The sequence below is a fragment of the Suncus etruscus genome, chromosome 7 (genome assembly GCF_024139225.1).
Source record: "Suncus etruscus isolate mSunEtr1 chromosome 7, mSunEtr1.pri.cur, whole genome shotgun sequence".
NCBI classification, from domain to species: domain Eukaryota; kingdom Metazoa; phylum Chordata; class Mammalia; order Eulipotyphla; family Soricidae; genus Suncus; species Suncus etruscus.
In genome coordinates, this window is record NC_064854.1 from 8,959,103 (window position 1) to 8,986,873 (window position 27,771).

At 58.1% G+C, this 27,771-nt stretch overlaps 2 protein-coding genes across 2 annotated transcripts; both read right to left on the reverse strand.

Moving 5' to 3' along the window:
• Positions 1-26,154, reverse strand: TAF4 (TATA-box binding protein associated factor 4). Its single transcript, XM_049777043.1, has 17 exons — positions 25,460-26,154; positions 24,663-25,426; positions 17,070-17,230; positions 16,848-16,970; positions 16,399-16,518; positions 15,310-15,432; positions 14,546-14,635; positions 13,924-14,140; positions 13,527-13,552; positions 12,672-12,819; positions 12,302-12,416; positions 10,523-10,692; positions 10,313-10,443; positions 9,602-9,727; positions 8,359-8,415; positions 7,870-7,989; positions 1-1,426 (listed from the first exon to the last, which is right to left on the reverse strand). The coding sequence occupies exons 1-17, from the start codon at positions 26,152-26,154 to the stop codon at positions 1,259-1,261; spliced, it is 3,354 nt and encodes a 1,117-aa protein (XP_049633000.1). The 3' UTR covers positions 1-1,258.
• A 505-nt stretch (positions 26,155-26,659) lies between these two features.
• On the reverse strand, positions 26,660-27,568 carry LOC126013846 (uncharacterized). The gene has a single exon (XM_049777045.1). The coding sequence runs from the start codon at positions 27,566-27,568 to the stop codon at positions 26,660-26,662; it is 909 nt and encodes a 302-aa protein (XP_049633002.1).
• Positions 27,569-27,771: the final 203 nt, after the last annotated feature.

Genomic DNA, 27,771 nt, shown 5'->3' on the forward strand with positions numbered 1-27,771 from the left:
TACAGATAAATTTGTTTTTAATAAAGGGTTAATTTTCTTTCAATCCTATATAAAACAATAGCAATTAAAAACTTCATTTCTGAAAGTAAAATATTTACATATGAACAAGTAACTGTGCAAAATTTACATGAAAAAATGGAAAGACGGGGATTTCCTAAAAGACAAAATAAAGGTGTGACAGCTTCAGGCGTCAATAAAAAATACTGATCAGCATTCAGTTCACGCGCGGAGGAGCTCCCGTGAGTGACCCACGGAGAAAGCCAGGTATATTTACAGTCATAAAAGTACTATCAATAGACAATTTCATACAATAACCTCTGAAAATATAAAGAACCAATTAGTATATTTGTAATAAAAAAATAGGTACAAAGAAGGGGCTCTGTTCTGGACATCTGTGGGCTGCCCACAGCTCGCCCACAGGCTTAGTAAAATAATTCTAGTTCCATAGCCATCTTATGTCATGTGCCAAAAATTATGTACAGTTACCGACAAAATACACCAACCATTGTCTAACACTTGATTCACACTGAGAAACAGTCTCTTGATGATTCTTCTCAACTTTGATTTTATTTCATCTAATTTTTCACTTTTAGCTAAAAAACACAGTGCAAGTAAAATATATTTATGCTGAAAAGGTTTTCATTTCTCTTAACTTTACAGCTTTACAAACGATAGCAAATAAACTGCATTTGTACAGGGGCTGACACATTCGGAAGAGGCCCCCCCGCCCCCGGCTTGGCCCCCCAGGAGAGGCGAAGCAGTGGGGGAGAGGCGGGTCCTCGGAATTCAAAACAAAGGGGGAGATAAATACTCTAAAAATCAGTTCGCTTGGCCAACTGACTTAGTACAAAAATAAAATAAATGACATGAGGTCACGGGCTGCAGGCACAGCCTATGCAGTAAACTAAGAGGGGTCAGAACATAACCAAAACACACAAATCAGGTCAGACTACTACGAGATGACAGAGGGTCTCGGGTTATTTGCTAGACGATTCCATCGGTCTATATATGGCTTGTTTGGCAAGAAGGCCACGCAATCAAAGATGAGTTCGGGCTCGCTGTCCCCTGCGAGGGCCCCGGCCTCTGTAGCAGAAGCGCGTGTTCGTCTGTACTGAAGAGCTAATTCCGAAACAGGAATAGAAAACTGTCCCATTGCAAAGAGGTGGCAGTTGGAAACCAGATCCCGTTTGCTCGTTACAAAAACGCGTGATCTGCAAATATAGAAAAGCGTCCCGGGTGCGCGGGGCCGGCCGCTGGGCTACTTGAGGAAAGCTTTGTAGAGCAGCAGCGAATGGCTTGTCTCTCGCTCGTTTTCTAAACAAAATATGAGGTCCCTGAGGTTGACCCGCGTGATCCGCTGTCGCGTAAATTGCCTGGGGGTTCCAACACCGGAGCTGCCTGGGACTGCGGAGCCGGGGCCCGAGCCCTAGGGAAGAAAAGAGCCAGGTCAGGGACCCAGGAAGGAGGACCAGGCAGCGGAACCCAAGTGGTTTCAGCACTTCCAGGCCCAACTCCTGAGTCCCCGACAGGCTGGGGGTGAGAGCAGGTATGTCGCCTTCCACTCTCACAGCCCCTGGAGGGTCCCATAGGTGGCCACATGTGAACTGTGACCACTGCTGAAACCCACCACCTCGGGGATGCAGAGGAGGCCAGCTACCCCATCCAGAGCTGCTGCAGCCAGTGTCAACTCCCGGGTGGCTCACACCCTGCTGTGAACAGCAGCACTGAGGGGGTCCAGCTGCCTACAGGGGCACAACGCGTGTCTGCACCTCCTCAGCATACCTGCCTCCATGATCTCCCTAGACGCAGACCACCCACTCCCTCATTTGCCACGAGATAAAAACCTGTTCATGTCGCATTTGAAAGCAATAGGAACATTTAACTGCTGATGTGGGGGACAGGATGCCACGTTCCTGCAGTGCTGGGTTGAATTGGATAGAACCCAGATATACTACATGAGCGGGGCCTGGCTCTACCTGTCTACCCACTTGCGGGCCCACAGGGCAGTGGAAAGTTGGACAGAAGCTGGAGCTCGGCCAGGCTGCAGTGTGACAAGAGGCCAGCAGGTGGCAGACAAGACGCACCACTTCTGCACTAGGCTGCAGTGTGAGGAGCGGCCAGCAGGTGACAGACAAGGGGTCGTCACTCATGCACCCTAAGTTCTGCCAGGCTGCAGTGTGGCAAACGGCCAGCAGGTGGCACACAAGAGGCATCACTCGCACACCTGGACCTAGGCAGGCCACAGGCATCACTCGAGCACACAGCTCTGCCCAATGGCACTAGGTCACCGAGACTTTTTCTCCAAGTGTAAAGATAGTTAGGCTCTCCGATCAGCTGTCCCAAGAAGGAATGAGGCTGGGGCACAGGACGCCCAAGGAGGACAACAAGAAAGGAGTAAAGCAGAAAGGAGGAGCCCACTGCAGCTTGGGACTGGTGCATCTTATAGGGATGGGGCCTGCCCACCACGGGGGAACACACCTGTACACTCCTGCTAGAAACCAGGAGAGGAAGGGCCGAGAGAGAGACATGCAGCTCAGACTACGTACGGCCTGTACTCACAGCTCCCGAGCCTGGCATCACATTCACATTCAGCCCCAGGCCCTCCCCTGGTGCACACCAGGGATTGCAATGCTTGGCTCTGTGGTGTCTGGGCAATGGGAGAGGGAGACGCCAGCTAACCACATGCAGTTCTCCCAGGCTGCCAGGCCTCAGCACCCAGTGGATGGGCAGCATCAGTGTGGGGAAGAGAACTGGGCTCAAGCAGCAGAGCCTGACTGTTGGGTGGGCCCGGCTAGGCAGTGCCACCAGGGCCTGCAGTGAAGGGTATGAGAACAGCTAATATTGGGAGGTAAATCACCTTGGAAAATGCACAGAAACTGTGCAGCTGGCCTGGGCCCCCAACAGGGTCCAGAATTTGCGACAAAGACCCAGAGGAAGGTCAGAGAGAGGATCCACAGGTTGGGCACAGCCCTTCAGTCCCCAAATGAATCAATGACGGAAGAGCCTAGCGCAGGACACTAAGGGCAGGGAAAGGCCACAGTAGTGGCCCCCTTCTGCTGTCCATCATGGGCCAGGCTTGCCCACGGTGTGGGCTTCACTACCATCCACTGTGGTACTAGCTCAAGTCAACCTCTCCCACACCTGGACATCTGTACAGAGACAAGTATATGGTGGCAGCAGCAGCAAGGCCTGGCCCCACTGCCAGGAGACTTGCAGGCTTGAGGCACATGTGCCAACATGCAGCCACATGCAGTAATATGACATCTGCACACACATGCAAGTGAGTGGATAGTGCATGGACACACATATAAGCACATGGGGACAGAGGGACATGAGACATAGGAGCACAAGGACACAGAAGCACAGACGTGTACACACTGGTATGTGCATGCAAGCAGGTAGATACAATGTGTGCAGAGAAACGAGTAGGTACATAACATGCACACATAAAAACAAGCATTTACACATAGGCACATACACATAAACATCATGCACACATACACAACACTACAGAAGCACACACAAACATATATAAGCACACAGACATGCACATGCACGTAAGAGGCACACACACACAGGCATGTGCAGATGCATGTAACATGCAGATCTGCAGGACATGCCTACAGCAGCCGTGGTACTCCAGAGTGTAGGCCTGGCCAGAGACGGGGCCTGGGTGTGAAGAAAAGCCTCTTTCTCCCGTGTGAATTCTCTAAAACTAGGGGTCAAAAGACCCTGAAGTTTGGGGGGAGGCTCAAGGGTACGATTTCCTGCACTCCTGCGCAGGAGCCAGCAGAGGGCGCCGCCAGCCCACAAGCTGGCACAGAGCCTTGAAGGGGCGCCAGGACTCGTCAGCCCCACAATTGAGGGGAAATGAGGTTATAACAGATGAAGGTCCACTGAACGCCAGAAAGAAAATGAGGGAAATGACAAATGTCTTCAGGGACAAATAACCCGCCGGGTGTCCTGAAGAGAGACACACAAACACACACAATGGCACGGATGGGAGGAGGGGACGAGGAGGACAGGTAGAAGAACATGACTGAGGAGACACAGACAGGCTCAAGGCAAACGGGACATGGCAACAAGACAGGAAGTCAACTCAGACTGATGGGGCCTGAACTCGGGGACTTTCTGCACCTTTTCTCAAAGTGGTGAGAAGCCCCCAGGGACAAGAGATCCCATCAGGCTGGCCACAACCAGGAGGGCATACAAACAAATGCCCATGCCCGCTGTCAGACCCTTTCCTGCCAGGTCCCAGGACACTACGGCACATCCCCAGCAACCCTCTCCACACACCTGGCAGCAAGAATCTGAGTTACTGATTCAGGCGGATGATGCAGAAATAAAGTCGCTTGCTGAGGAAGAGGCCACTGTCAGCACTGACAATGCCCGGCCTGGGCAGGTGGGTTGGCCGGAGACCCAACAAGGCAGTGAGGCACCTGAGCATCCACAAAGGCACCCAGGGAAGGACAGGCAGGTCCAGATCAGGACAAGATGTGCAAGGGAGGAACTGCGCAACCCCTAGGAAGGAGCTCTTCTGGTGTCTCCTGCCACACAGCACCACAGACCAGCATCAGGGAGAAAACAGTAACTCAGCGCACAATGGTGGATGCTTATTTGCCACGTGGCTTCAGCCACATGAGCACGGCAACCCAGTGACTCTCAGGCAGACACACCAGCTCCAACAGGCAACTGCATCCACACGGGAAGCTCCCCAGCACTCTTGGGAAAGCACGCTGGCTCTGACAGAGACCCGCATCCACACAAGCAGTCCCCCAGCTCTCTCACATAGGCCACACTGGCTCTGACAAGTGCCCACGCCCACATGAGCAGCCCGCCGCATGCACACAACAGACAGCAAAGCCGCTCACACCTGGCCCAGCCTGGCAGAGAACAGTGAGCTGGTGACTGATATGTGCACAAACCTCCTCCTCAGCATCACACACACACACACACACACACACACACACACACACACACACACACAACCTCCTCCTCAGCATCACACACACACACACACACACACAAGCTGGTGTTCGCACTGCCCCTTAGAACAGAGGCAGGCTCAACACACACACACACACACACACACACACACACACACACACACAAGCTGGTGTTCGCACTGCCCCTTAGAACAGAGGCAGGCTCAGCTCCTCCCAGTCACAGGGTGCAAGTAGGCCCCCTACCTCCTGGGTGGCCCTTGCATGCTGGGCCCCTAGCACAACCAGGATGAAACAAGGCCATGAGGTGAACCAGTGCTGCAGTGCTCACATACCACGTCAGTTGAGAGGTTCGAGGATCCCACATGGGGACCACGGGAGAGGACAAATGCACTCCAGGACCAGGACGAGACGGGCCCCAGGCTCACCCTCTGGAGAGAGGGGAATCGACTGGGGCAGGCTCAGAGCCCTGACCGGGTCACTGTGGTGGTGGGATGCGGGAGGACATGGGGGAAAGCGGCTTGGCAGGATGAACACAGGCCACCACCCTCGGCTCCTCGCCCAGCTGTGGCTGAACAAGAAGCAGAAAGCCGAGTGTGAGGACAGGGACCTGCTGGCCCCATGGGACAGCCCAGGGCAGAAAGGTGTCATCTGGGGAGGGGAATTCCTTACATCGGGCCAGCTGCAGGGCAAGCAGAAACACAACGCACATTGTCAGAAGGTGTCCAGGGGACAGGGCCTGGGGAAGGCACCAGGGTCACAGGAGCCACAAAGTAAAGCCTGTCCAGGTGGGCACAATGGCCACCATGGCCGCACCAAAAGGCAGACCCACCAAGACAGAAGAGCTGAGTCCACAAGCGGGCAGGGGGTTGGAAGGACAGAGCATTCCCAACTAACAGCACAGAGCAATTAGAGCACTGAACACCCCAACACAGCACAGAGCACCTCCAATTAGAGCACTGAACACCCCAACTAACAGCACAGAGCACCTCCAATTAGAGCACTGAACACCCCAACTAGAGCACAGAGCACCTCCAATTAGAGCACTGAACACCCCAACTAGAGCACAGAGCACCCCCAAATAGAGAGAACAGAGCACGTAAGAGCACAGACCAGCCCCAACTACAGTACAGCGTCCCCGATGGTCTCCCAAGCACCAGCACTGATTCCTGAGTGCAGCAGAGCCAGGAGTCGCCTGAGCACCACCAGATGTGCCCTCCACCAAAACAAGGCTGAAGTAAACGAATGGAGCTAACAAAACTTCAAGAGGAAGCTGATGAAAAGGACAGTGCTGAGGTTGGGACAGGGGCCACCCAAGACGCTAGGACAAGGACAAACAGCAGCTGGGCACAGCAACAGAGGCCGCTTTAGGCCAGTCAGCTTCGAGGAATAGTGTGTCCACGGGGCTCTAGGCCGAGCCTGGAAACACAGGCTGTCCAACTCCTACCCGTGGCTTCAGCTGAGCTCAGAAGCTACAGCTTCAGTCCAAGTTCTAGAGATGAAGGACACAGTCCAGCCTGCCAAGGCAGGGGCTGCCATCCCCATCAACCACTCGGGAAGAACAAGCAGAGAACGGGCTTCAACAATCCCCCAATGGTAAGTCTGGCCTCAGAGAACGGGCTCCAGGCCAAGAGAGAAGCCCAGAGCCTCGGGCACAGCCCCAGCACACCAACACCTGCGCAGAGAAAAGAGCAGGCACTGGGCACCAAGAGAGGGCACCATATCCACTGTCCAGCCACAACCAAGCAGCATGGCACACAGACCAAGAAAGGTTCAGTCCACCAGGACGTGGAGCTGCGTTACACACAGGGCCACAGCACATGAGCAAAGAGATGAACACTCTGAAAATGTGTCACAAACACGGTCTTGAGGAAGCAATGGTTGCCACGAACTGCTTCCGGTATAGCACGATCTCATCCAGGGTGAAGAAATAAATCAAAACGTGTGAAACCAAGGCAAGGCTGACTCGAAGACCTCAAGGCATGCAGGAAACACCAAGCAGACTTACACCAGGAGCCCTGGGGGCACAAATACCAGAGCACCAAGTTCACCATCACCTGGAACACCAAGCCCGAAGGAACAATCAAAGGGAAGTCAGTACCCCACACATCCAAGGTGGGCCCAGCAGGAAGGACATGGGGCATGTGCTGGAAGCCAAAGGACATCCCTCACTCATAGCCACCTCCCTTTGCAAGTGTGCAGGACCAAGCAGGAAATTCCCACATCTCCTGTGACCTACAGACACCCCCCAACCAAGGAGAATTTCCCAGACCTAGGAGAGAGAGCCCAGCGCAACAGTTCAGATGAGAGGTTCACATACAGACAAGAGGCCTCCCCAGCACTATAGGCAGCCCTAATCGGCTCGTGGGCAGGGCTCAAACTAGGAGCTTCTGCATGAGTCAGGCCATCGCCACAGCCCGAAGAACTGGCTAATGCTCAGACTCACATTCCCTTTCCAGTCTCTGGTTCTGCCGAGTTGAGTGATACACTCTTTGCTTAGCTAAATCAAGCACAGGGGACAAATTAACCCCTAAAGAAGAAAGAAAAAAACACCTGAAAGGAAAAACAAGCTGTCCCCAGACTTGCTGGATTTGGGGACAAAGCACCCAGGAGAAACAAGGTATCACGAGCAAGAGAGAGAAGAGTGGTCTCAGAAGACCTCCATGATAATCTCAGGCTGGGCCCCCAGACTCTCCTAAACTCGAGAGCAAGCAGACCCCAGGTCTATGCTTCTGTGTAAGTGTGTGCCCTGCCCAGGACCCTGCTGAGTCCATCCGCCTAAATCCTTTCTGTCTGTCTCACTGCACAAGTGAGAACACAGAGGAAGAACTTCTGGGTCAAGTGACAAACATGCTGACTCGTTGCTCAAGCACAAGTGACAGGAGAGCCAAGTCAGGGCCCAGGGTGGGGGGTTGGGGGCCTTTACCTCTGTGCCCGGGCCTGGGCCCGGGGAATCCACTTTCCTCTTCTTCCTAGGCCCAATGGCTGCCAGTGCTGTGAGGTTGGCATCGCGTTGCCGCATCTGTGCCAGCTCCTGTTGCTGCATCTGTTGTAAAAATGAAGAGAAGGGTTGGTTCACGCACCTAGTCACACATCAACCCCGGTTCCTTATGGCTCCTGGACAGAAACAAACTTAACAAACGAGCCCTGCGACATAGTATAAACATTCCACAATTCTGAGGAAACAAAGTCAGACACTTGTCTTCCAGGATCAGAAGCTAGAAACAAGTTTCAGTTCACCCAACAGCAGCACCAACAGAAACTGTCATGAGCTTTGCAAATAGGTCGTGAATAGCAGCTGGCCCACATAGCCCCCTCTCCTGGAACCGACCCAGCTTCCCTCCTCTGCTGGACACAGCCACTCCTGGACCCCACCGACCCATGCGCCTTCCCTCAGACAATGAAGAGCACTCACTTCCTTGGCTTTCTGTTTCAACCGTAACTGCTCTGGATCTTCTTGTCTGGATCGAGACTATTGTCAAAACAAGAGAATCAAACATGTCAGAAGGTAGTGACTGTGAGAGTAGCGATAGCCAGGCCAGGTGACAAAACCACATGTCTGGGGCCATCTCGGAAGAGATGCAGTTGGATTCTCAGCATCCCATTTGGTCTCCCAGCCTGCCAGGTGCGATTTCTGAGGTAAAGCCAGGAGTAAACACTGAGTGCCCAGGAACCAATCAATCAATCAATAAAGTTAAAAAAAAAACCTGGGGTCGAAGCTGTGGCATAAGCAATAAGGCCTTGCCCATGTTAGCCTAGGACAGACCACAGTTTGATACCCCGGCGTCCCATATGGTCCCCCAAGCCAGGAGCAATTTTTGAGCACATAGCCAGGAGTAACACCTGAGCATCACCAGGTGTGGACCCCCCCCCCCCCAAAAAAATTATGTCTCTTCTTTAGTTTCTGGGCCACTCCTGGTCAGCTCGGGGACTGGTGCTGAGAAGAGAACCCAGGTCAACTGGTGTGCAAGGCCAGCGCCCTCTCCACTGTACAGCCCTTTTTTTTGGGGGGATGGGTCCACACTCAGTGACACTCAGGGTTACTCCCAGCTATGTGCTCAGAAAACACTCCTGGCTTGGGGAACCATATGGGAACGTGGGGGGAATTGAATCAATTGAATAACAGTCCATCCTAGGTCAGCTGTGTGCAAGGCAAACGGCCAACTGCTGCCTCATCGCTCTGCCCCCACCACCACCATACATCCCTTTTTATACCTCACAAAGACGAAGTCTGGGGGCCGGGCGGTGGCGCTGGAGGTAAGGTGCCTGCCTTGCCTGCGCTAGCCTAGGACTGACCGCGGTTCGATCCCCCGGCATCCCATATGGTCCCCCAAGAAGCCAGGAGCAACTTCTGAGCGCATAGCCAGGAGTAACCCCTGAGCATCACAGGGTGTGGCCCAAAAACCAAAAAAAAAAAAAAAAAAAAAAAGACGAAGTCTGAGGCTACGCATCTAGGGCAAAAAAGAAGTTTCTCTTTCCAAGAAGCTACAGAAGCAGGACATGGTCTAGGCATATGCTCTTAGTCTAAGGAGGCACCCCAAGCCACCACACATGCACATAGCTCCTTCTGGTCCAAGCACTCCCAGCCTCCCAGGTCCCAAGCATCACTGTGGCTGCCTGGGAAGGACCAAACATGAAGAAGAAAGGCCGACACTTGCCTTGGCCGCCCGCATCAGAATCTCCCGTTCCTGCTCATCCTTTCTCTGCTTCTCAATCTGGTCGAGCTGTTCAAAGAACTTGAGCTGAGCCCGGACGTCACTGGCCTGCTCGTACCGGTCATCATCCTATAGCAAAGTTGAAAACCCAAGGTTGCACAGTGAGCGACCCCTCCCACCCTTTCTCACATGACGGGCCTGTGGCAACTCTGCTGGACACACCCTGGCCAGGTATATCCCCAGGCCCCAGCTCCAAGTACTGCAGTTCCCAGTCAATACCCCAGAACCAGCTTTTACCACATGCAGCTGGATGGTGGCAGCATGAAGCCCCTTGGTGGAACTCTGCTGTACAAGTCCCTCCCAAACACAAACCCATAAACCCATAAGCCCGAGTCTCGATACTGCAAGGGATCAGAGAGGGCAGGCTAAGGTCAGCTGAATACTGAAAACCCACGGGGCATCCATGATCTGTCCACGTGAGCCGGCATCTTTCACCTTGCCCACCAGGCCCAGATACCCTAGGCACAGACTTCTGTAGGGTCATAGCCCGCCCAAACTGAAAGGCATCGTAGAAGGCAGCCTGATAAGGACACAGGGGTGGGGGACAGTGAAGGGCCCTGGGGGGACAGCAAAGGGGCTGAGAGGTGGTAGTGAGGGGTGATGAGGGGGCAGTAAGGAGCCTGAGGGGCAGCGAGAGGCCCAGGGAGTAGGCACCTTGTAGGAGAAGTTCTTCTGCTGTGCCGTCTCTGAGACCTTCTCCACGAGGTTCTGGAGTCGCTGCTGTGTGGCATGTGACACGTAGCTGACCACGTCAGGGTGCAGCTCCGTGATGCCGTGCTTCTTACCTGTGGGGACAGGGCCAGAGTCACCAATGCGCCTGCCACCTCCGCTCTCGACACAGGATGCCACCCGCAGGCCACCCACCGATCTCCAAGATGCGTCTCTGCAGTGGTGCCGGCAGCAGGAACGTCTCGTCCTTGCACGAGCGCGTCAGAGTGCCCACCAGCTCCGAGTTGGTGGCCAAGATCCGGGCACTCTCCTCCGACAGGTTCACCCCCGCCATGGATGCCACGTCGTTGATGTCGTCATCATCCCTGCCGAGGACAGGCCAACAGGGCTTGGGTGCAAAGAGGACCCAGGAATTCCCAGCTCAGCCCAACACTGCACTGGCCCTGGAAGCAAGCTTTAGCCGAGTTTGGGAAAGCGAACCTGTTTTGGCTAAAGAAATGCCTGCAAGAACCATTCAGGAGCCCTACAAATACACAGGGGGCAGATGGGTAGATGGGGTGGATGGGCCCATGAGGGGACAGCTAGGTGTATGGATAGATGGACAAACACAGGACTGTGTAGGGGCAGGAAGACAGAGGGATAGACGGATGGATCCAAGCAAGAAAGGGAAGATAGGTAAGATGGGACCGGGTGGAGGTAGGTGACCAACAGGGCTATGTAAGGGCAGAATAGACAGTTGGACAGATGGACCCAAGCAGGGGAAGACAAATGGACGAACAGACCTATGCATAGGCAGGTGGATAGATGGACAGATGAGCCTGCGCAGGCTCCCTAGAGAGTGTCAACGTAGAGACTTTGATTCCAGCCACTGTATACCAGCCACCACAGACTGTTCTGAAAGGGTGAGGACCCCGCTGCCCAGTGTCGGTGAAGGCACCCTGAAACCAGGTTCCCAGCAGACCCAAGTGTAGATACAGTTCCAGAACAGCCACCAGGTCAGCTAAGAACCAGGTGCCACCTAGCCGTCTCCCGCTACCCCACTGGACACCTAGCATCAGGCCAAGCCCCTGCAGTGTTGTCCTCTGCCCCAAACGACCAATGTGCCGAGCTGCAGCTGTGGTGGATGCCACACAGGTACATGCTTGTCCTGGAAGGCTCTGCCCCACAGACACCCTTAACTACCTGCAGCTATCCCAGCCCAGGGATAAAAGGTCCGTCAGTAACCAAGAGTGACCACATCTGCTCCTGACTCCAGGGTACTGCTGCAATAGGAGCAGCCGCAGTGTTCATTAGATCCATGGACAGGCCATTTGTTGTGTCTTGGGTCACTCCCAGCAATATCGGGGCCACGTGAGCGAGGACAAAATTAGGACCCCAACCCTTTCTTTTTCCTTGGTGTTTAATTTGCCTTCACAGGGGAAGAGGTTACATGGGGCTCCCACCCAAGGTCTCCCACAGACAAGGCAACTGCTTGACTGCGGACCACTCACCTAAGCTGAGAGGGGCCTCTGTCCCGGGCACAGTCCTCCACGCTGGCTCAAACTGGTCATCACCCTGAGCCAAGGACCTCTGTATTGCCAGGCACAGCCCCCAACACTGGTCCACAATAACTGACCACCACCCTGAGCTGAGAGGAGCCTCCCTCCCGGACATAGTTCCCCAGACTGGCCTGCACAAGGCAGCCTGGGTTGTGTCCTGCTGAGGCACGATGCCCAACTCAGGCCAGCATGGCTCTGGCTCCCATGGCCCAGACCTGCTGCAGGCGCCTAGAGGCCTTCCTATTCCTACATGTGCTCCCAGGGCCACCTTCCCTTCAGTGCAGTGGAAAGAGCTGCTCTAGGGGGTCAGCCAGAAAATGAAGCACAGAGGAAACACCCCTTTGAGCCCTGCAGCCACTGAGATTCCCAAGTTGACTTGGGGTGGCGAGGCACAGCAGACGGCCCATCTGGATGCCCCAGACCACGCCATCCTTACCGGAAAGAGCCTCCACCAGGTTCCTTGAGTCTGTTCTTCTGCACGGCTGCTGCCTGTGCCGAGACAGTGGATAGAGCTTTGGTTCCAGGCAGCACAGCAGGTTTCACCACAGGGACTGCAGAGAAAAAGGCATAGGTGACCCACAGAAGGGTGGACGCGAACAAGTATCATTCCCCCCACCCCCCAAGATGGGACAGCCAACTCAGCACTGAGAGATCATGCAAGGGCCACTCCTGCATCCCTTCTGCATGCTGGATAGGACTGGATCCCAAAGGCAGATGTGTGTGGTGCCCAAACAAGGCAGGGTCCCAGAGGTTAGACGGGGCACGGTCCTGAGAGCAGGCATGCTGGGGGTTGGCCCAGGCCTCACCTGGCTGCAGCTGGTTCAGTTGGATATGCTGGGGTGTGGTGAGCACAATGCGGTTGTGAGGCTGCCTGAGCGCAACCATGGGCGTCTGCGTCAAGGTCACCTGTGGGGGCCGGAGCAGCGTCCCTGGCTTGGGCGGCTGTTGGATCACCTGGGAGAGAGCCCAGAGCGCCAGTGAGCCAGCTCTGCCCAATGAACCCACCGGCTGCCCCAAGTAATTAAAAACACAGAATGTGAGGTATGGGAGCTGCACGGAGGCCACAGTCGGGAACACGGCAGCATCAGGCCGAGTCACCTCCTTGGCACCACTGACCCAACACAGCTGTTTCCCCCATGGTCTCCACCAAGTGAGCCACAATCAGGCCTCTCACACGCTCCCTTCCTTCCACAGCACCCTGAGCAGCCCAGGAAGATGAGAAGCTAGAACTGCATGAAAAGGTGGTACCATGGGGGATCAGACTGTCCCTAAGCCAGCACAGTAGCCACCAAAGCAGGTTTGGTCACTTAATGAGTTGGGCTGGGGGGGTATCCCCTTCTCACATCTACCCTGGGTTACAGAAAGTTAGTTAGACAAGAGAGGTATAAGGGTCAGACCATATCCTGCTGGCTCCACACAGCAGAGTCCAGGGCACCCACAATCCTGACAGCCTCTGCCTGTCACTCGAGAACTATTTCTTCAGGGCCAACCCTTTGGTAGTATGAGTCCTCGATAGCCCAACAGGCCACTCAGCCACTCTGGACAAGCCATGGGGCTGCACCCCAAAAGGGTCCTAGCTGTGGACAGCAGAGTTCGTGTGCGTTTACCACAAGCACCTCCCAAGATACTCTAAAGTTTAGAGTCTAAACCCAGGACTGAGCGGAGGGGGAAGGCTGAGAACCCTGGCCTCACTCCCTCCTGTGCCCTGTGCTGCAGACTATTCCAGCAAGTGTGACCAGTACTGGCCCCACAGAGACCAGTGGAGAAAATGCACCTTCTACAGGGCAGGGCGCAAAGACACCCTGATGGATGAGTCCATGCCCAGGAACAGAACAGTACAGGCTGCTCTGATCAAATGTAACCGCCAGCAGACCAATGGTGACACCCCCCAGATCAGAGACCTCAACCACTGGCAAAAGCTGGGGCCTGTCAGGTTTCTGAGAAGCCCCAGCCAGGTGGTGCCCAGCAATACCTGTCAGCACCTCTGGGGCAGGCAGCTGCCCAGTAGGACTGGGCCAAACCCTCGCCGGCACACGACAGTGTGGGTTGCCCAATTGCCAATGCCAACCTGTGTGGGCTGCGTGAGGCTAATGACGGGCGGCTGCAGGGCACTGGTCACGGTGGCCGCCGTCTTCCCAGCCGTGCGCTGGACTGGGCTGCTCAGCACCACGGCCGTGAGTGCTGTGGTGGCCTGCGAGGCAGGTGGCTGCTGCTGGCTCTGCTGGATGAAGGCTGCGGAGTCGGGCGTCAGCTGTCTCAAGGCGGGCAAGCTCCTCTGGGCACAAAGACAGATGCAGGGTCAACAGCTGGGTAGTGAGACCACGGTTTCATGGGCAGTACTGGGGAGGGGGCCAGGCTCTCAAGCCCAAGGCATGCCAAAAGCCAACCAGACTGGGGGGCCCAGAACTGTGGGTCTCGGGGCTGGGATCCAGATCTGTTCTTTGCCCCTCAGATCCAGCCTATATACAATAGAGCCTGTGGGAACCTGCCCTGAGGTGCAGAGGGCTGCAGTGCACAACAAGGCACAACACTGGGTAAACCAGCAGCACCAGGACGGGCCAGCAGACCCCAAACCCGAATAGAGAACATGCTCTGCCATCAGTGATCTAACCCTGAACCTCCAAGTTCCCAAAACAAGCCCTGAACCCTTCAAGCAGGAGCACCTAAATTTGGAACTTACCTTCAGAAAAGGCACAAGGTAAGGTTGAGGTGAAGAATTAAGTTCCCGGTATAACCTACTCGTGAAATCCTCAGCTTCGATCTTCCCGTCCTGGAAAAGCAAAGTTCATATTGCACTGCCGGGCCCCTCGAACAGCCTCTGCCAGAAGCCAGCCATGCCAGTTGGGCTGGGCCCAACTCTTGGGAGGACCACACCTCCAGCCATTAAGAGCACCATGAGGCAAACCCCCATGGAGTGTGGCCCCGTGTGAGATGGGCCTGTTCCCTGGATGTGGTCTGTGGGCAGCGCAGGCAGGAGAGGGGACACTCATCTGGTACTGACAACACCACCCTGGGGAACAGGTCAGGGCATACCTGACCATGACAGGCCCTGCAGGTCTCTAACACAGCCCATCCTGCACCCCTCACTTAGCATCATTCGCCACGACAAGGCACCAGAGACAAGAAACAGGCTGGAGCATGTAGGCAAGTGGGACAGGACACAGGCCATGGCCACAGGGGCTAGACCGACTTCATGGACTGAGGCCTGTGGCCACCATGTGGCAGCTCAGATCTTCCCTTAGGAGAGGGGGGTGATGGGTAGGCACTAAGACAAGCATCTCTGCAGACAAAAAAAAGGTCAAGGGCACAGAGGATGGAGTCACCAGTGCACCCCCTCTACAGATCCTCTGGAGTAATTAGGGGCAGGAGGACACTGGGCTGGTACATGTTGGGACCGCCCAGCCTTATGGAACCCCAACAATTCGGCAGCCGCCAGCACCTCACCAGTAAGTTCTGGACAAGCTCCTTCACATTGGCGGCCGTCTCTGTAGACTGTTTGCCCGACGAGGCCAGCTTGATCAGCGTCGAGAGGAAGTTCTTGCATTTCTTCACATTCTCCATTGTTTCCTGTATCCCAGGACATAAAGTGTCAGCTGGGAGGTAGAACATGGGAGGCCTGGCCCATGAGAGGCCTGAGCAACAAGGGGAGAAGCCTGCCAGGCCAGAAGAACAGAGCTGGGAAGCAGGCCCAGCGGCCAAGCGGGAGGGGTCTGGACCTCTTCCCTAAACCATCTCCAAGACAAGGTGTCCATTCTACCCCTGCGGGAAACAGACAGGGATGCCTGCCTTGCGAGGCCAGAGTACCACCATTGTGGCACCCCAATATCTTCAGCCCATTCTTCCCCCCACTCTGCCAATGGGTTCCCATCCTAGTCATGAGAACACAACACAGCACAGGGTGTGCGGAATCACCCCTCGACCTGCAGGGCCAGCAGTGACACCCCAGCAGTGCCAGGAGGGTGGCCTGCACAGAGACAAGAGCAGGCTCCCCTTTCATACACATACAGGCACTTGCAGATATGCACACACAAATGGGCACATGGCAGTAGGGCGTTTGCCTTGCATGACCCGGGTTTGATCCCCGGCAGCCCATATGGTCCCCCGAGTCTGCCAGGAGCAAGTTCTGAGCGCAAAGCCAGGAGTAACCCGAGTGCAACTGGATGTGGCCCGAAAACAAAAAAACAAATGGGCACACGGACACAAAGACACGCACACACAAACATACACACAGACACACAAGAACACAGACACAGGCAAATATGACCATACATGTGGACAGAAGCTCACAGATGTGGACACGCACATGAAGGCACACATGCAAACACAGGAACACACATGCAGACACACAAGCACACATGTACATGGCAGTGTGAGAACCAAGAAGGGCCTGTTGAGGCGCGGGCTGTGCCTTCTGTCTACAGGAGACCTCCGCCCGAGGTGAGGGGTCCAGGGGGTCTTTGCCCATGCTCCCCCCTCCCTGGCCACAGTTTCCCAGAGCTGGGCAGGGAGACCACGTGGCACTGACAGACTCACTGTGGCAGCCGCAGAGGTGGTGGTGGCCCCTGGCACTGCTCGCTGAGGGGTCCCCGTCTGAACAGCTGATGCCGTGGCCAGTGCTGTGGTCTGAGCCGCGCCACCCAGGACCAGCTGAGGCTGGGGGAAGCAGAAGACGAGGTGACAAAAGGCTGGGCTGGCAATGGGGACAGTGCACAAACAAAGCCACACCCCAGCCAAGACCAGGAACTAGTTCTTGAGCTTAGGAGCCTCAGAGCTCAGTAGCCATAGCCAGCAGGGCAGGTGCCACAGAGCCACAGGAATACAGCTACAGAGGAGCAGAGCCACAGGGGGACAGAGCCCCATGACTTCCTGCAGCAGTACTAGGACATAGGGCCAGTCTGCAACTGTGGGCCAGCTGGGGTCACATCCCTGGCACCCCAAGAGAAAGCACATGGAGGTGTCCCCACACCCTCTGCATCCCTTACCTGCACACCGGGGGAGCGCTGCAGTGCTGCAGTGGGCTGCACCGTCGTCGTCGGAGCCTGAGACACTTGCTTGATGATGGTAGTGGGGGTCACCTGACGAGCGATGATGGGGGTCCCAGGTGCCTACGGGGAAGACAAGGTCAGGAGTGAAGGTGCAGTCACGGGGCCATCTATTTCCCAGGGATCCAGTTCCCACCACACTGACCAAGCTGGCAGGCTCACCTGCACCGTGGAGATCTGCACAGGGGGAGCACTGGTAGGGGTCGCAGGGCGGGGTGCCATGGGGGTCTGCGGCTGGGCCTGAGCATGGGCCTGCATCTGGGCCAACGCCTGCTGAGGGATCATTAGCAGCTGCCCATTCTCACTTCGCACGAGGACCATACCTGGGGGAGACGGGCCAGTCAGGAGCTGTCCCAGTCAGTGAGGGGCACCTGAGCTTCCTGCCACCCAGGCCCTGAATGTTATCACCTCACTCTGGCCACACAGGCAAGCAGCCACGTGAAACGTGTCCATCATACCCTCCTGGCCTGACGGTCCCTGCTCTCTTCAGCGGCCAACCAGAGCCATTCTGCACAAACCAGAGGCTAGGCCGCTGGCCCCTACTCAGTTCCCTCAAGCCCCTGGTACAGTCAGAGCTGCCCATCTCCAGGGTAACCTATCAGCACAGTCAGCTCAGATGCCAGCTCCAGTGACAGCTCTGCTCAGCAATATGGGGTCCTGCACATTGCCCCCTTCCTGCCCTGGGTACTCCCCAAACCAGAGGCATGTGCCCTGACTGCACCAGGGAGCAGGGCTCCTGTGGCCAACAGCAGTGGCCCCTCCAAGCACGACGGCATAAAGATATGACAGAGCTGTGTGGACACTTTCAGAAGAGAAGAACAACATGGCACCCACCACCACAGAAGCTTCTCTCCCAGTAAATCAAGCCGAGGCTTTGCCCAGTCTCAGGCCCACCAGGAGTGGCTCCTGGGATGATGTTAGACAGACCACAATGCTAGGGGAGTGGCAACAGAAGGTCAGAGATGCTCCCACCCCACACTCACAGTGCCCAGTGCCTGCAGGACCAGTGGTGAGAGGACACACAGCACCCGGGGAGAGGGCACACAATGACCCCCATGCCCTGAAGAACTAGTGGAAAAGGGCACACAGCACCTGTGCTAAGGGACCCCAAGTGGTCTGATAGTGCTCAACAACAGCAGATGAAACCAGAAGAAGTACAGAAAAAGGTTCCAGCTAGAAGGCAAGTGGATGCAGGGATGTGGGAGCAGAGCAGGGGTGGGGATGGACAGATAGCCCTAGGGGCCACACACCTCAAACAACTGCAGGTAAGAATTGACCCCAGCAATGAAAAGGGAACAAGCCCAAGTCCCCAGCAGATGGGGGAGTCTGGGATCTCTGTGCTGAAGTCCCCTTGACTCAGCAGCACCTAGCAGGGAGGAGAGTCTGAAGGGTCACGTTCTCCAAGAGATTGGTTGAGGTCTGATTCCCACCGAGCTCCCAGACAGGAAAGGAAAGGCAGTTCCATTCCCCTGTCCAATTAGGACAGGGGGGAAAAGTTCCAGTTGTAAAGATCCAACAGGAAATAATTCATACAGTGAAGAGGTACAAGAATGGGTTTAGGAAATTCAGCGCTCAAGCAAAAATTAAAACCACCCAAGCTTTCTGCTCCTAAGAAGGAGCACAGCTTAGTGGAAGAAGATCAAAGAATGAGCCCCTGCCTTCCTCAGACCCCTGCTTTTGACAAGAATCAGGTCCCGGGGCCGGCGAGGTGGCGCTAGAGGTAAGGTGTCTGCCTTGCAAACAATAGCCAAGGAAGGACCACGGTTCTATCCCCCGGCATCCCATATGGTCCCCCCAAGCCAGGGGCAATTTCTGAGCACTTAGCCAGGAGTAACCCCTGAGCATCAAACAGGTGTGGCCCGAAAAACCAAAAAAAAAAGAATCAGGTCCCACCAAAGGAATAACCTAATTACTCTCACCCTAGAATGGAGTACAGTTATTGATTAGGGTAGAATCAGTAACCCAACAAGAGTCCTCACAGAGATGACACAGGACAGGCCCAGCTCCCACAGTGCCAGGGCCCTGGATCTCAGCTAACATAGACTCCAGAAAGGCTCGGCCCCAGCCCAAAGGCCCTGCCCACCATGCAGCTCAATACAGCTCCTGCAGGCCCATATCCTCAGGAAGTGCCTCCATCTGAGCCCCGACACAGTGCTCCTCTGTGGGGTACTCAGGGTCTCAAACTCAGAGCTTCAAACATCCAAGGCTTGTGCTCGATCACTGAAACCATCGGCCTCATCCCAAAAGTTCCCAAGGTCCACAGCAAGTCTTTCAGGAGACTGGGACCCTCTCCCACAACCCAGGCCAGTGTGGCATTGTCCTCAACCTGGCAGCCACGCACCCAACAAGGATAAAGCAAAGCTGCCCTGTCACGGACAGAGCCACTGTCCAACTGCAGGGTTAGTTACCTCAGACTACCAATACCCGCCCTGCCTCACCTCAGCCCTGCATTCTGCCCTACCCAAACCTACCTCAACCCCCCACACCCCCTAGCCCCATCCTACCTCACCTCTGCATCCTGCCCTGACCCACCTCACACCTGTATCCTGCTCCAACCGATCTCACTCCATATCCTGCCTAGACCCAACTCACCTCACCCCTGGACCCTACCTCAATCCACTTTACCTCTGTATCCTTCCCAGACCCACTTCACACACCTGTGTCCTGCCCCCAACCCAACTCACACTTGTATCCTGCCCCGACCCACCTCACCCCTGCATCCTACCTCAATCCACCTCACCCCTGCATCCTGCATCCACTTCGAATACCTGCATCATTCCTTTCCCCAATCCAACTCACACTTGCATCCTGTCCCAACCCACCTCACCTCTGCATCCTACCTCAATCCACCTCACAACTGCATCCTGCCCACCCCACTTCACACCTGCATCTACCCCAATTCACCTCACTCACCCCTGCATCCAACCGTGCTTCACCTCACCCCCATATCCTACCTTGCCCCAACCCACATCACCCCTGCATCCTATTCAAATCCACCATCCACCTCACACCTACATCCTGCCCTGTCCCAACAACCCTCATCTCTGTATCCTGCCCTGTCCAGCCCCACCTCACTCTTGTAACCTGCCATCCCAACTCATCTCACCCCTACTGCCTGACTTTCACAACCCACCTCAACCTGATTCCTGCTCCACTCACCTTACCTATCACCTCATCCCTCATCCTGCCCTGTCCTGGAACCATCCTACAACCTGACCTACCTTGCCCCTGGATTCTGCCCTGTTCCAACCCACCTCAGCCCTGCTGCCTGCCTATGCCCTCCACCTTACACCAGCACCTCACACATCACCTGAACAGTATGCAGATATAAGTGACCCCAATAAAACAGCTGAGATTCTGCCCCCACCAGCATGAGCCCCTCTCAGTGACAACTGGCATGAGAACAGCACCTGCAAAACCGGCCTGAGAATTAGCTGTGCGTGAACCCCAGCACCACATGGTCCCTTGAACATGACACAAAAGAAGCCCAGCCCCACTCCCTCATGCCCCAGATGTGACCTAGAAACAACAGACCCAGAGCAGTCACCTACACCAAGGGCTCTTGGCCTCATCAGCACTCATCCGTCCTGTTGGGACTATACCTGTCCTGACTGGGCAACTTGCACAGCCAAGCACCAAAGTTCCCAAGACACAGGACCCTTACAGTGAGAGGTGCAGAGCCTGAACCCCCTGTGCTGAACACGCTGCGGGTTACAGCAGCCTACAGGGGCCTGGGCAGGTCTCTTGGAAGTGAAAACCAGGCAAGGTTCAACCCCAGGACCAAGAGATGCAAGTTACACGTGGGGGAGGCTCAGTACTACCTACTCAGTCCTAGGTCACTGCATGCCTAACCTCACTGCCACCTGCCCTCCCCAAAGTGCTCAGAGCCCCTAGAACTTCTCTCTGGGATGTTCCCAGCCAGTGACACTGCCATGTCTACTTCGTGCAACTCAAGACAAACACCCAGCAGACCTGGCCCCCATGAACCTGCCCTGCTGTCTGCTCAGAACACTGACTGGTCATACACTCTGCAGTGAGAAGGGAGAAACCCCGCTAGAATCTCCCCAAAACATCCAGGCAGAGGATCCCACACACCTCAGCCTCATCACACGCCTCATGAACCAAAGAATGTGTGGGAAGCACTTGTCTTGCCCGCTGCCAACCCAGGTTCCACAGAGCCCTACCTGGAGTGACCCCTGAGCAGAACCAGGAGTAAGCCCTGAGACTGCCAAGAATGACCATAAATAAAGACCTCAAGAGTTTTTTTGTGGGGCCGGGCGGTGGCGCAAGAGGTAAGGTGCCTGCCTTGCCTGCACTAGCCTAGGATGGACCGAGGTTCGATCCCCCGGCGTCCCATATGGTCCCCCAAGCCAGGAGCGACTTCTGAGTGCATAGCCAGGAGTAACCCCTGAGCGTCACCGGGTGTGGCCCAAAAACCAAAAAAAAAAAAAAAAAAAAAAAAAAAGGCCGGGAAGGTGGCGCTAGAGATAAGGTGTCTGCCTTGTAAGCGCTACCAAGGAACGGACCGCGGTTCGATCCCCCGGCGTCCCATATGGTCCCCCCAAGCCAGGGGCGATTTCTGAGCACATAGCCAGGAGTAACCCCTGAGCATCAAACGGGTGTGGCCCAAAAACCAAAAAAAAAAAAAAAAAAAAGAGTTTTTGTAATAATAATAATAATAACAGGGGCCGGCGAGGTGGCGCTAAAGGTAAGGTGTCTGCCTTGCAAGCGCTAGCCAAGGAAGGACCGAGGTTCGATCCCCCAGCGTCCCATATGGTCCCCCCAAGCCAGGGGCAATTTCTGAGCACTTAGCCAGGAGTAACCTCTGAGCATCAAACAGGTGTGGCCCGAAAAAAAAAAAAAGCACAAAAGGTGAAAACACAGGCTCTCACATGAGAGGGCCAGCCCCAACCCCAAGTACCCTCAAGACCCCCAAGCCCTCGGAGAGAACATGGACTTCAACTGGCGAACAGATGACCAGCCCAGCCAGAGCTGGCAGTAGTCAACAGCCCCTCACAGCAGCGGCCTGAAGCATCAGGGCCTGGACCACCTCTTAGCTACTGTCCAGCACCACCACTCCACTTGCAGCCTTTGTCCCCTGCCCCTGCCACAGCCTGTGTCCACTTCCCTATCAACTGCTTCAGCACCTACCACCATCCACTCGCACCTGGCAGCGCACTGCAGAGGTACGCAGAGCTATAGGAAGGAGAGAATGGGGATGTGCAGGGACAAACAGGGAGCTGCAGGAGATCCCAAAGCTGGGCAAACGTTTGCGATGTCTTTGCTTTGAGAAGTCTGAACTCTTTGCAGACACTCGAAAGTGCGTGACAAAAATATGCTGATTCAGAGCTTCAGAGCCCGGCCTGCCTGCCATTCCTCAAAGGGAGTTTGGACAGCAGAGTGCCCGCTACCCATGAGCCGGGAGCACCTCTGCAACTGAGTGGGGACCAGGTGGGATGAGGCAGCTCCCTTGGGGACAGAAGGTCCCTACCTGTCCTACCCAGGTGCATGACACCCCAGTCAGTGAGGCCGTGCCCAGGCCCAGCAACTCCCCAAGTCACTTTCCTGCCCCTTTCCCATGGTGCAGCCACCTAAGGACAGCATGTGGGCATTGGGGAAGACTGTCCTGAAAAGACACTGTCTCTCACCGCTGTCAGTCTCAGCGTGGCGTGGCCTATGCACTATCTCAGCAACCTTCTCCTCATCTACATCATCCGGTCTGATGTGGGTTAGGTTTTGCAGGGAGCCGAGTGCCAGGAAATGCCTTCCTCTGGGTTTCAGTCCCGCACAGAAAACCCTATTTCCCAGCCCGAGACACAGGACTCTCCTGCTCAAAGAACATCAGGGCACTCACGCAGCAGGACCCAAACACCCAGGACACCTTAAGCCAGCACTGTCCACCAGAGTTGCTGGTACTAGTGTCTGTGGCCTCGAGTTGGCCCACGTGCAGTTAGTCACCCCAGGGATCTTGGGCGGGGGGAGGTCTTTCACCAGCAAGTAACATGACTCACCAGGACAGGATCCAGTGCCATAGGCATCAGCTGCTGAAGCCCTGGACCTCTCTGGCTGTCAAACAGCAGGGGGCAGGGGGGGATGTGCCTGAGCCAAGCCCCAGGAAAGAGAGCAGGCAAGGAAAACTAGCCAGACAGACAGACACACACAAACACATGGCGCAGTAAGTGCCAGTTCTCCCCCAGGGTCCCTTCTGAAAAACAGTTTCCACATCACACCACCCCAAATCCTCGACATCCCTAACCCTCCTTGACCTGACCCAGTACAATGTCTGTGATCTCCCTCTTTCCCTTCCCAATCCCAGCCCTGACAACTAACCGCCTTCACTGTGGCAATTGCTCTTCAGACTTCATGTTCCTGCTACTCACCAAGGAGAAAAATGAAGATGCGGGTCCCTCCAAGGAGCAAATTGCTCTCGTCGTCTCTTTCCCCAGCCATCCATCTGGGCTGAACTAGCTAAAACCTGACTCACCATCCCACCACAGGAATGTGAAGATGGCACAGCTGGGCCCTTGGCCCAACCAGGAGAGGAGGCCACCCCACTTGTCATCTATGTTGTCCCCAATCCTTCCCAGGCTGCCTGGTGTCACAGAGATCCAAGTTGGCAGCTTCAAGTACAGACTTTCCTATAGCGTTGTATGCGGGTATTTTCCATTGCCCTATTGTACGCTGACCAGGGTCACCTACGACTTTCTACCCAAGTACTGGAGCAACAAGACCCTTCAAGGCCTGGTAGTCTAGCCAAGAAGCAGCGGTACCAACTTCTCAGGTGCTAGACAGAGACCTGCAGAAGTTGTGGGCAAGAGTTAGTCCCAAGCACGCTGGCTTCCAAGTGGCAAATACACTTGATGGAAACGCTCTGGCAAGCTCTTGGTAACTGTTACTCGAGTGTCCCCATGCTCAAGTGTCCTGTGCCATGCTCCACTCCGGGCCCCAGGCGAGCAGACCCAGGAAAAGGCAGCAGAGGCAGTGTGCCTGGACATTAGAGTCCCACGTGGCATCCCTGACACTGACAGCAGAACACGTGAGTAGCCCCAAGAAGCATCAAAGATTTCGGGGTGAGGTGGTGGCCAGTTTCCCAACTGTCACCCAAAGCCCCTCTCCTTAGGAACCCGGGCACTATACTATGCTGAGCAGGGCAGAACTACTAGCTGGGTCCAGACAGGTCACTTCCAAGGGAAAGGCCAGGTGCTGATGGTCCGCAAGGACATTCAGACCCTGGGCACAGATGCTGCAGCGGAGCCTGGGCTGGATCCTTCTGAAGGCCTCCAAGGGATCCCTGACCCGGCCCACAGGAGACCCACAGGACACCCTCAGTAGTTCAGGACCGCGGGTCAGTCAGGAAGGGCACCAAGGGCTTCTACTAACTTTTGACAGCAGCTCTACACACAGCGTCTACATCAGGAAGCCCCCCAGGAGGGCCAAGACCTTACTCCAGCAGAGGTCCCAGCGCCCTACACACCGCACCAGCCCAGCAAAGTGAAGGAAGGGATGCCCCAGCCCATCACCGCCTGGCTGCCCAGCCCAGCCCAGCTCAGCCCAGCAAGGCAGAGAAAGTAGAAAGCAGAAAGGGGCCTCCAAGTGTGGCTGGGCAGCGAGCACAACCCGACCACTGTCCCAAACCCGGGCTGAACTGCCCCGTGCCTCCGAGGAGCCGACCACGATGGGCAGCAGCTGCAGCGGCGCCCTGGGCCTCCCCCGCCCCGCAGGTAGGCCGAGCCTCGCTCCGGGCAGGGCACTCACCGGGCGGCAGCTGAAAGTTCTGGATGTTGGTGGGGTTCTGCGGCGGCTGCGGCAGGCGCGGGGCGAGGACGGTGGGCGTGAGCGTGGCCCGGATCCCGCCGGCGGCCGCGGCAGCAGCGGCGGCGGTGGCAGCCGGGGGCGTCCGGGACAGGCTGGGGGTCACGGTGCAGGCGGGGCCTTTGGGCAGCCCGGTGGGGGTGCCGGGCGGCGCGGGCTGCTGCGGGAGGCCTGGGGCGGCGGGGGCGGCCGCCGTGGCGGGTCCTAGGAGCATGCTGGGCCCGGCTCCCGCGGCGAGGGTCTGCGGGGGCGCCACCGGCACGGTCTTGGGCGACTCCGCCTTGGCGCCCTGCGCGGGCGGGGCGGCGGCCGGGCCGGGCTGACTGTTGACAACAACGGTGGCGGCCGCGGCGGCGGCGGGTGCGGCCGGGACGGGAGCCGGAGCCGGAGCCGGAACCGGGGCCGGGGCGGTGACAGTGACAGCGGCGGTGACAGTGACAGCGGCGGGGCCGCCGTTCTGCTGCGCCGCGGAGGCTGCTGCTGCGGCGGCGGCTACGGCGGGGTGGCCGGGCGGCCGGGCCAAGCTGGCGGCGGCGGGCGGCTTGGGCGGCGGCGGCGGGGCGGCTTGGGCGGCGTTGCTGGGCGCGGGGGGCGCGGCGTTGGCGTTGGGCGCGGGGGGCGAGGGTGCGCGGGGCGCGGGGGGCGCCGCGAAGGGCGGCGTCTGGATGACAGTGGCGGTGCAGGCCGGGGCGGCGGCGGCGGGGGTGCTGGCGTTGCAGGCGGCTGGGGCGGCGGCGGGCGGCTTGGGCGGCGCGGGCCCGTTGTGCAGCAGCAGGCTGGCGGCAGGTGCGGCGACCACGGCGGCGGTGCGGTGCGAGTTCACCAGCACGGCGCTGCCGTTCAGCGTGTGCGCCGAGGAGGCGGCGGCGGCGGCGGGGACGGAGACGGAGACGGAGACGGGGACGGGGACGGAGACGGAGACGGCGGCGGGTTTGGACGCGGCTGCGGGCTCGGAGGAGGAGGAGGAGGAGCAGGAGGAGGCCGCGGCGGGCGCTGCGGTCGTCGGCGTCGGCGTCGCGGTGCCCGTGGCGGCGGCGGCGTCGAGGGCGCTGAGCTTCGCGGCGGGCCCTGCGGGGACAAGCCGAGAGGCGGCGTGAGCGTGAGGACGCGGGCCCGGAGGGCGCCCGCCGGCGGGCCCGCGGCGATCGGGCCCGGGCTCTTTACCTGCGGGGGGCGGCTCCGGGGCGGCGGCGGGCGCGCCCTGGGCCGTCGTCACGGCGGCCCCGACATGGTTGGCGAGCGCGTTGGGGTTGGCGCCGGGGTTGGGGCCGGCGGCGGCGGCGGCGGCGGCGGCGGGCTCGGGCGCGCGGGCCGCGGGGTGCGGGTGCGCGGCGGCCAGCTGCGACTCGAGCGAGCCCACCAGGTCGCTCACCACCTTCTCGTCCACCTCGCTGTTGAAGAACACCTCGTCCAGCAGGTCCGAGCCCGCCGCCATCTTTCCTCCTCAGCCCGGCCGCCCGCCGCCGCCGCCGCCGCCGCCGCCGCCACCAGCACCGCCGCCTCCCGGGCCGGCTGGGGGGCGGACGGACGGGCGGGCGGGCGGGCGGGCCCGGAGGAGGAGGAGGAGGCGGCTCGCTCCGCGCGCGCGGGGCCGGGCCGGGCCGAGCCGAGCCGGGGCGGGCGAGGCTCGGGCTTGCGGGCGACGGGGGCGCGGGCGGGCGGGCGGGCGGGCGGGCGAGCCAGCCGGCGCGCGCGCGCGGGGCGGCGGGCGGGGACACTGCGAGGGGCGGCGGCGGCGCGGCGCGCAGGCGCGCGGGCGAGCGCCCGCCTCCCCCCGCCGCGCCGCGCCGCGCCATTGGCCGGCGCGCGCCCCCCCGCGCTCGCCGCTCGGCGCGCGCTCATTGGCCGCGGGGCCTCGCGCGCGTCGCGATTGGCTGCGGCGGTCGCCCCCGCCCCCGCGCGCGGCCGCTCGGCGCTCCGCGATTGGCCGAGCGGCGCGCTTAAAAGGCGCCGCCAATGGCTGCGAGCGGCAGAGGCCGAGGCGCGGGCGGGCCGCGGGGTGGGGGAAGCGGCGGGCGGGCGGGTTGGTGGCTGCGGGGCGGGAGCGCGGCCGGGAACGGGGAACGGGGAAGCGCCGCGGGGCGCGAAGCGGAGGTCAGGCGGGCGGGCGAGAGGGAGCGGAGGCGCGGCGGGGACTCGCTCGCTCGCTCTTTGTTCGTCTGCGCTCGCTTCAAGATGGCTGCGGCCGTCGCCGAGCTGGCGAGGCTGACGGGGCCGAACGCACGGAGCCGGCGCCCGGCTGGACTCAGCACGGAGCGACGCGCCGCGGAGGCCGAAGCTGGCCGGGCTGGGCCGGGGGGACCGACGGCGCCGAAGGGCTGAGGCTGACAGCTGAGCGGGCGACGCTGCCGAAGGGGCTGGAGCTGACGGCGCTGGCAGGGCGTCTCCTCGCAGCCCGTGTGCCCGCTGGTGCCACGGGTTCTTGGGGACCTGTTGGGCGGACGGGCGGGCGACCGAACCCCGAACGGCTCCTCGTTGGCGCTGACGTCCGGGCAAGTCAGGCCCGAGGACTGGTGGGGAGCGCCGGGGGACACGTCCTTGGGGCCCCCTTGATGCCCGAGGATGGACTCAGGCTGCTGGCCTGCTGGGCGAGGACGCTGCTGTCGGGGCCCCTCCTGCGAACCCCACCGCCCAGCTCTCCAACTCTCCAGGCCCGGCTGCTCGCAGGGGAGGCCAACCCGGTTTTCCAGCAGAGACCGCTGGCGCCCCGAAAGCGTCCAGGTAAAGGGGAGCCGCGGGGAGGACGGGGGGCAGGACCAACGATGCACCCCGCGTGGCCGAAATGTCAATAAAACGAGCCGTCTGGGGACTGTGCGTGGCCTCTGTTGTGTCGTGCTTTGTGGGGACATTTCTGGCGCCCAAGGTAGGGAAAGGGGCCATCTGGGCGCTGCGCCCACCCGCGCTTTCTCCTCCTCCTCCTCCGTCCTGGCTCCTAGCTTCCATCTGGGGGCGCGTGCAAAGCAGGCGCCTTTTTCCTTCTGGGGTTGCTTGTCCCCATGCAAGCGGTGGCTGGAAGGAAAACCCCACTTGGGGCAGGGCAACAATGAACCAA

Excerpts from the sequence above, each read along its gene's own strand:
- LOC126013846 (XM_049777045.1), bottom strand. The coding sequence starts at position 27,568 with ATGTCCCCACAAAGCACGACACAACAGAGGCCACGCACAGTCCCCAGA.
- TAF4 (XM_049777043.1), bottom strand. The coding sequence starts at position 26,154 with ATGGCGGCGGGCTCGGACCTGCTGGACGAGGTGTTCTTCAACAGCGAG. Across the intron at positions 14,636-15,309 it reads AGCTTGTCCAGAACTTACTG|GACGGGAAGATCGAAGCTGA; the intron begins GTGAGGTGCTGG and ends TTGCTTTTCCAG. Across the intron at positions 9,728-10,312 it reads AGAAGAACTTCTCCTACAAG|GATGATGACCGGTACGAGCA; the intron begins GTGCCTACTCCC and ends ACTTTGCTATAG.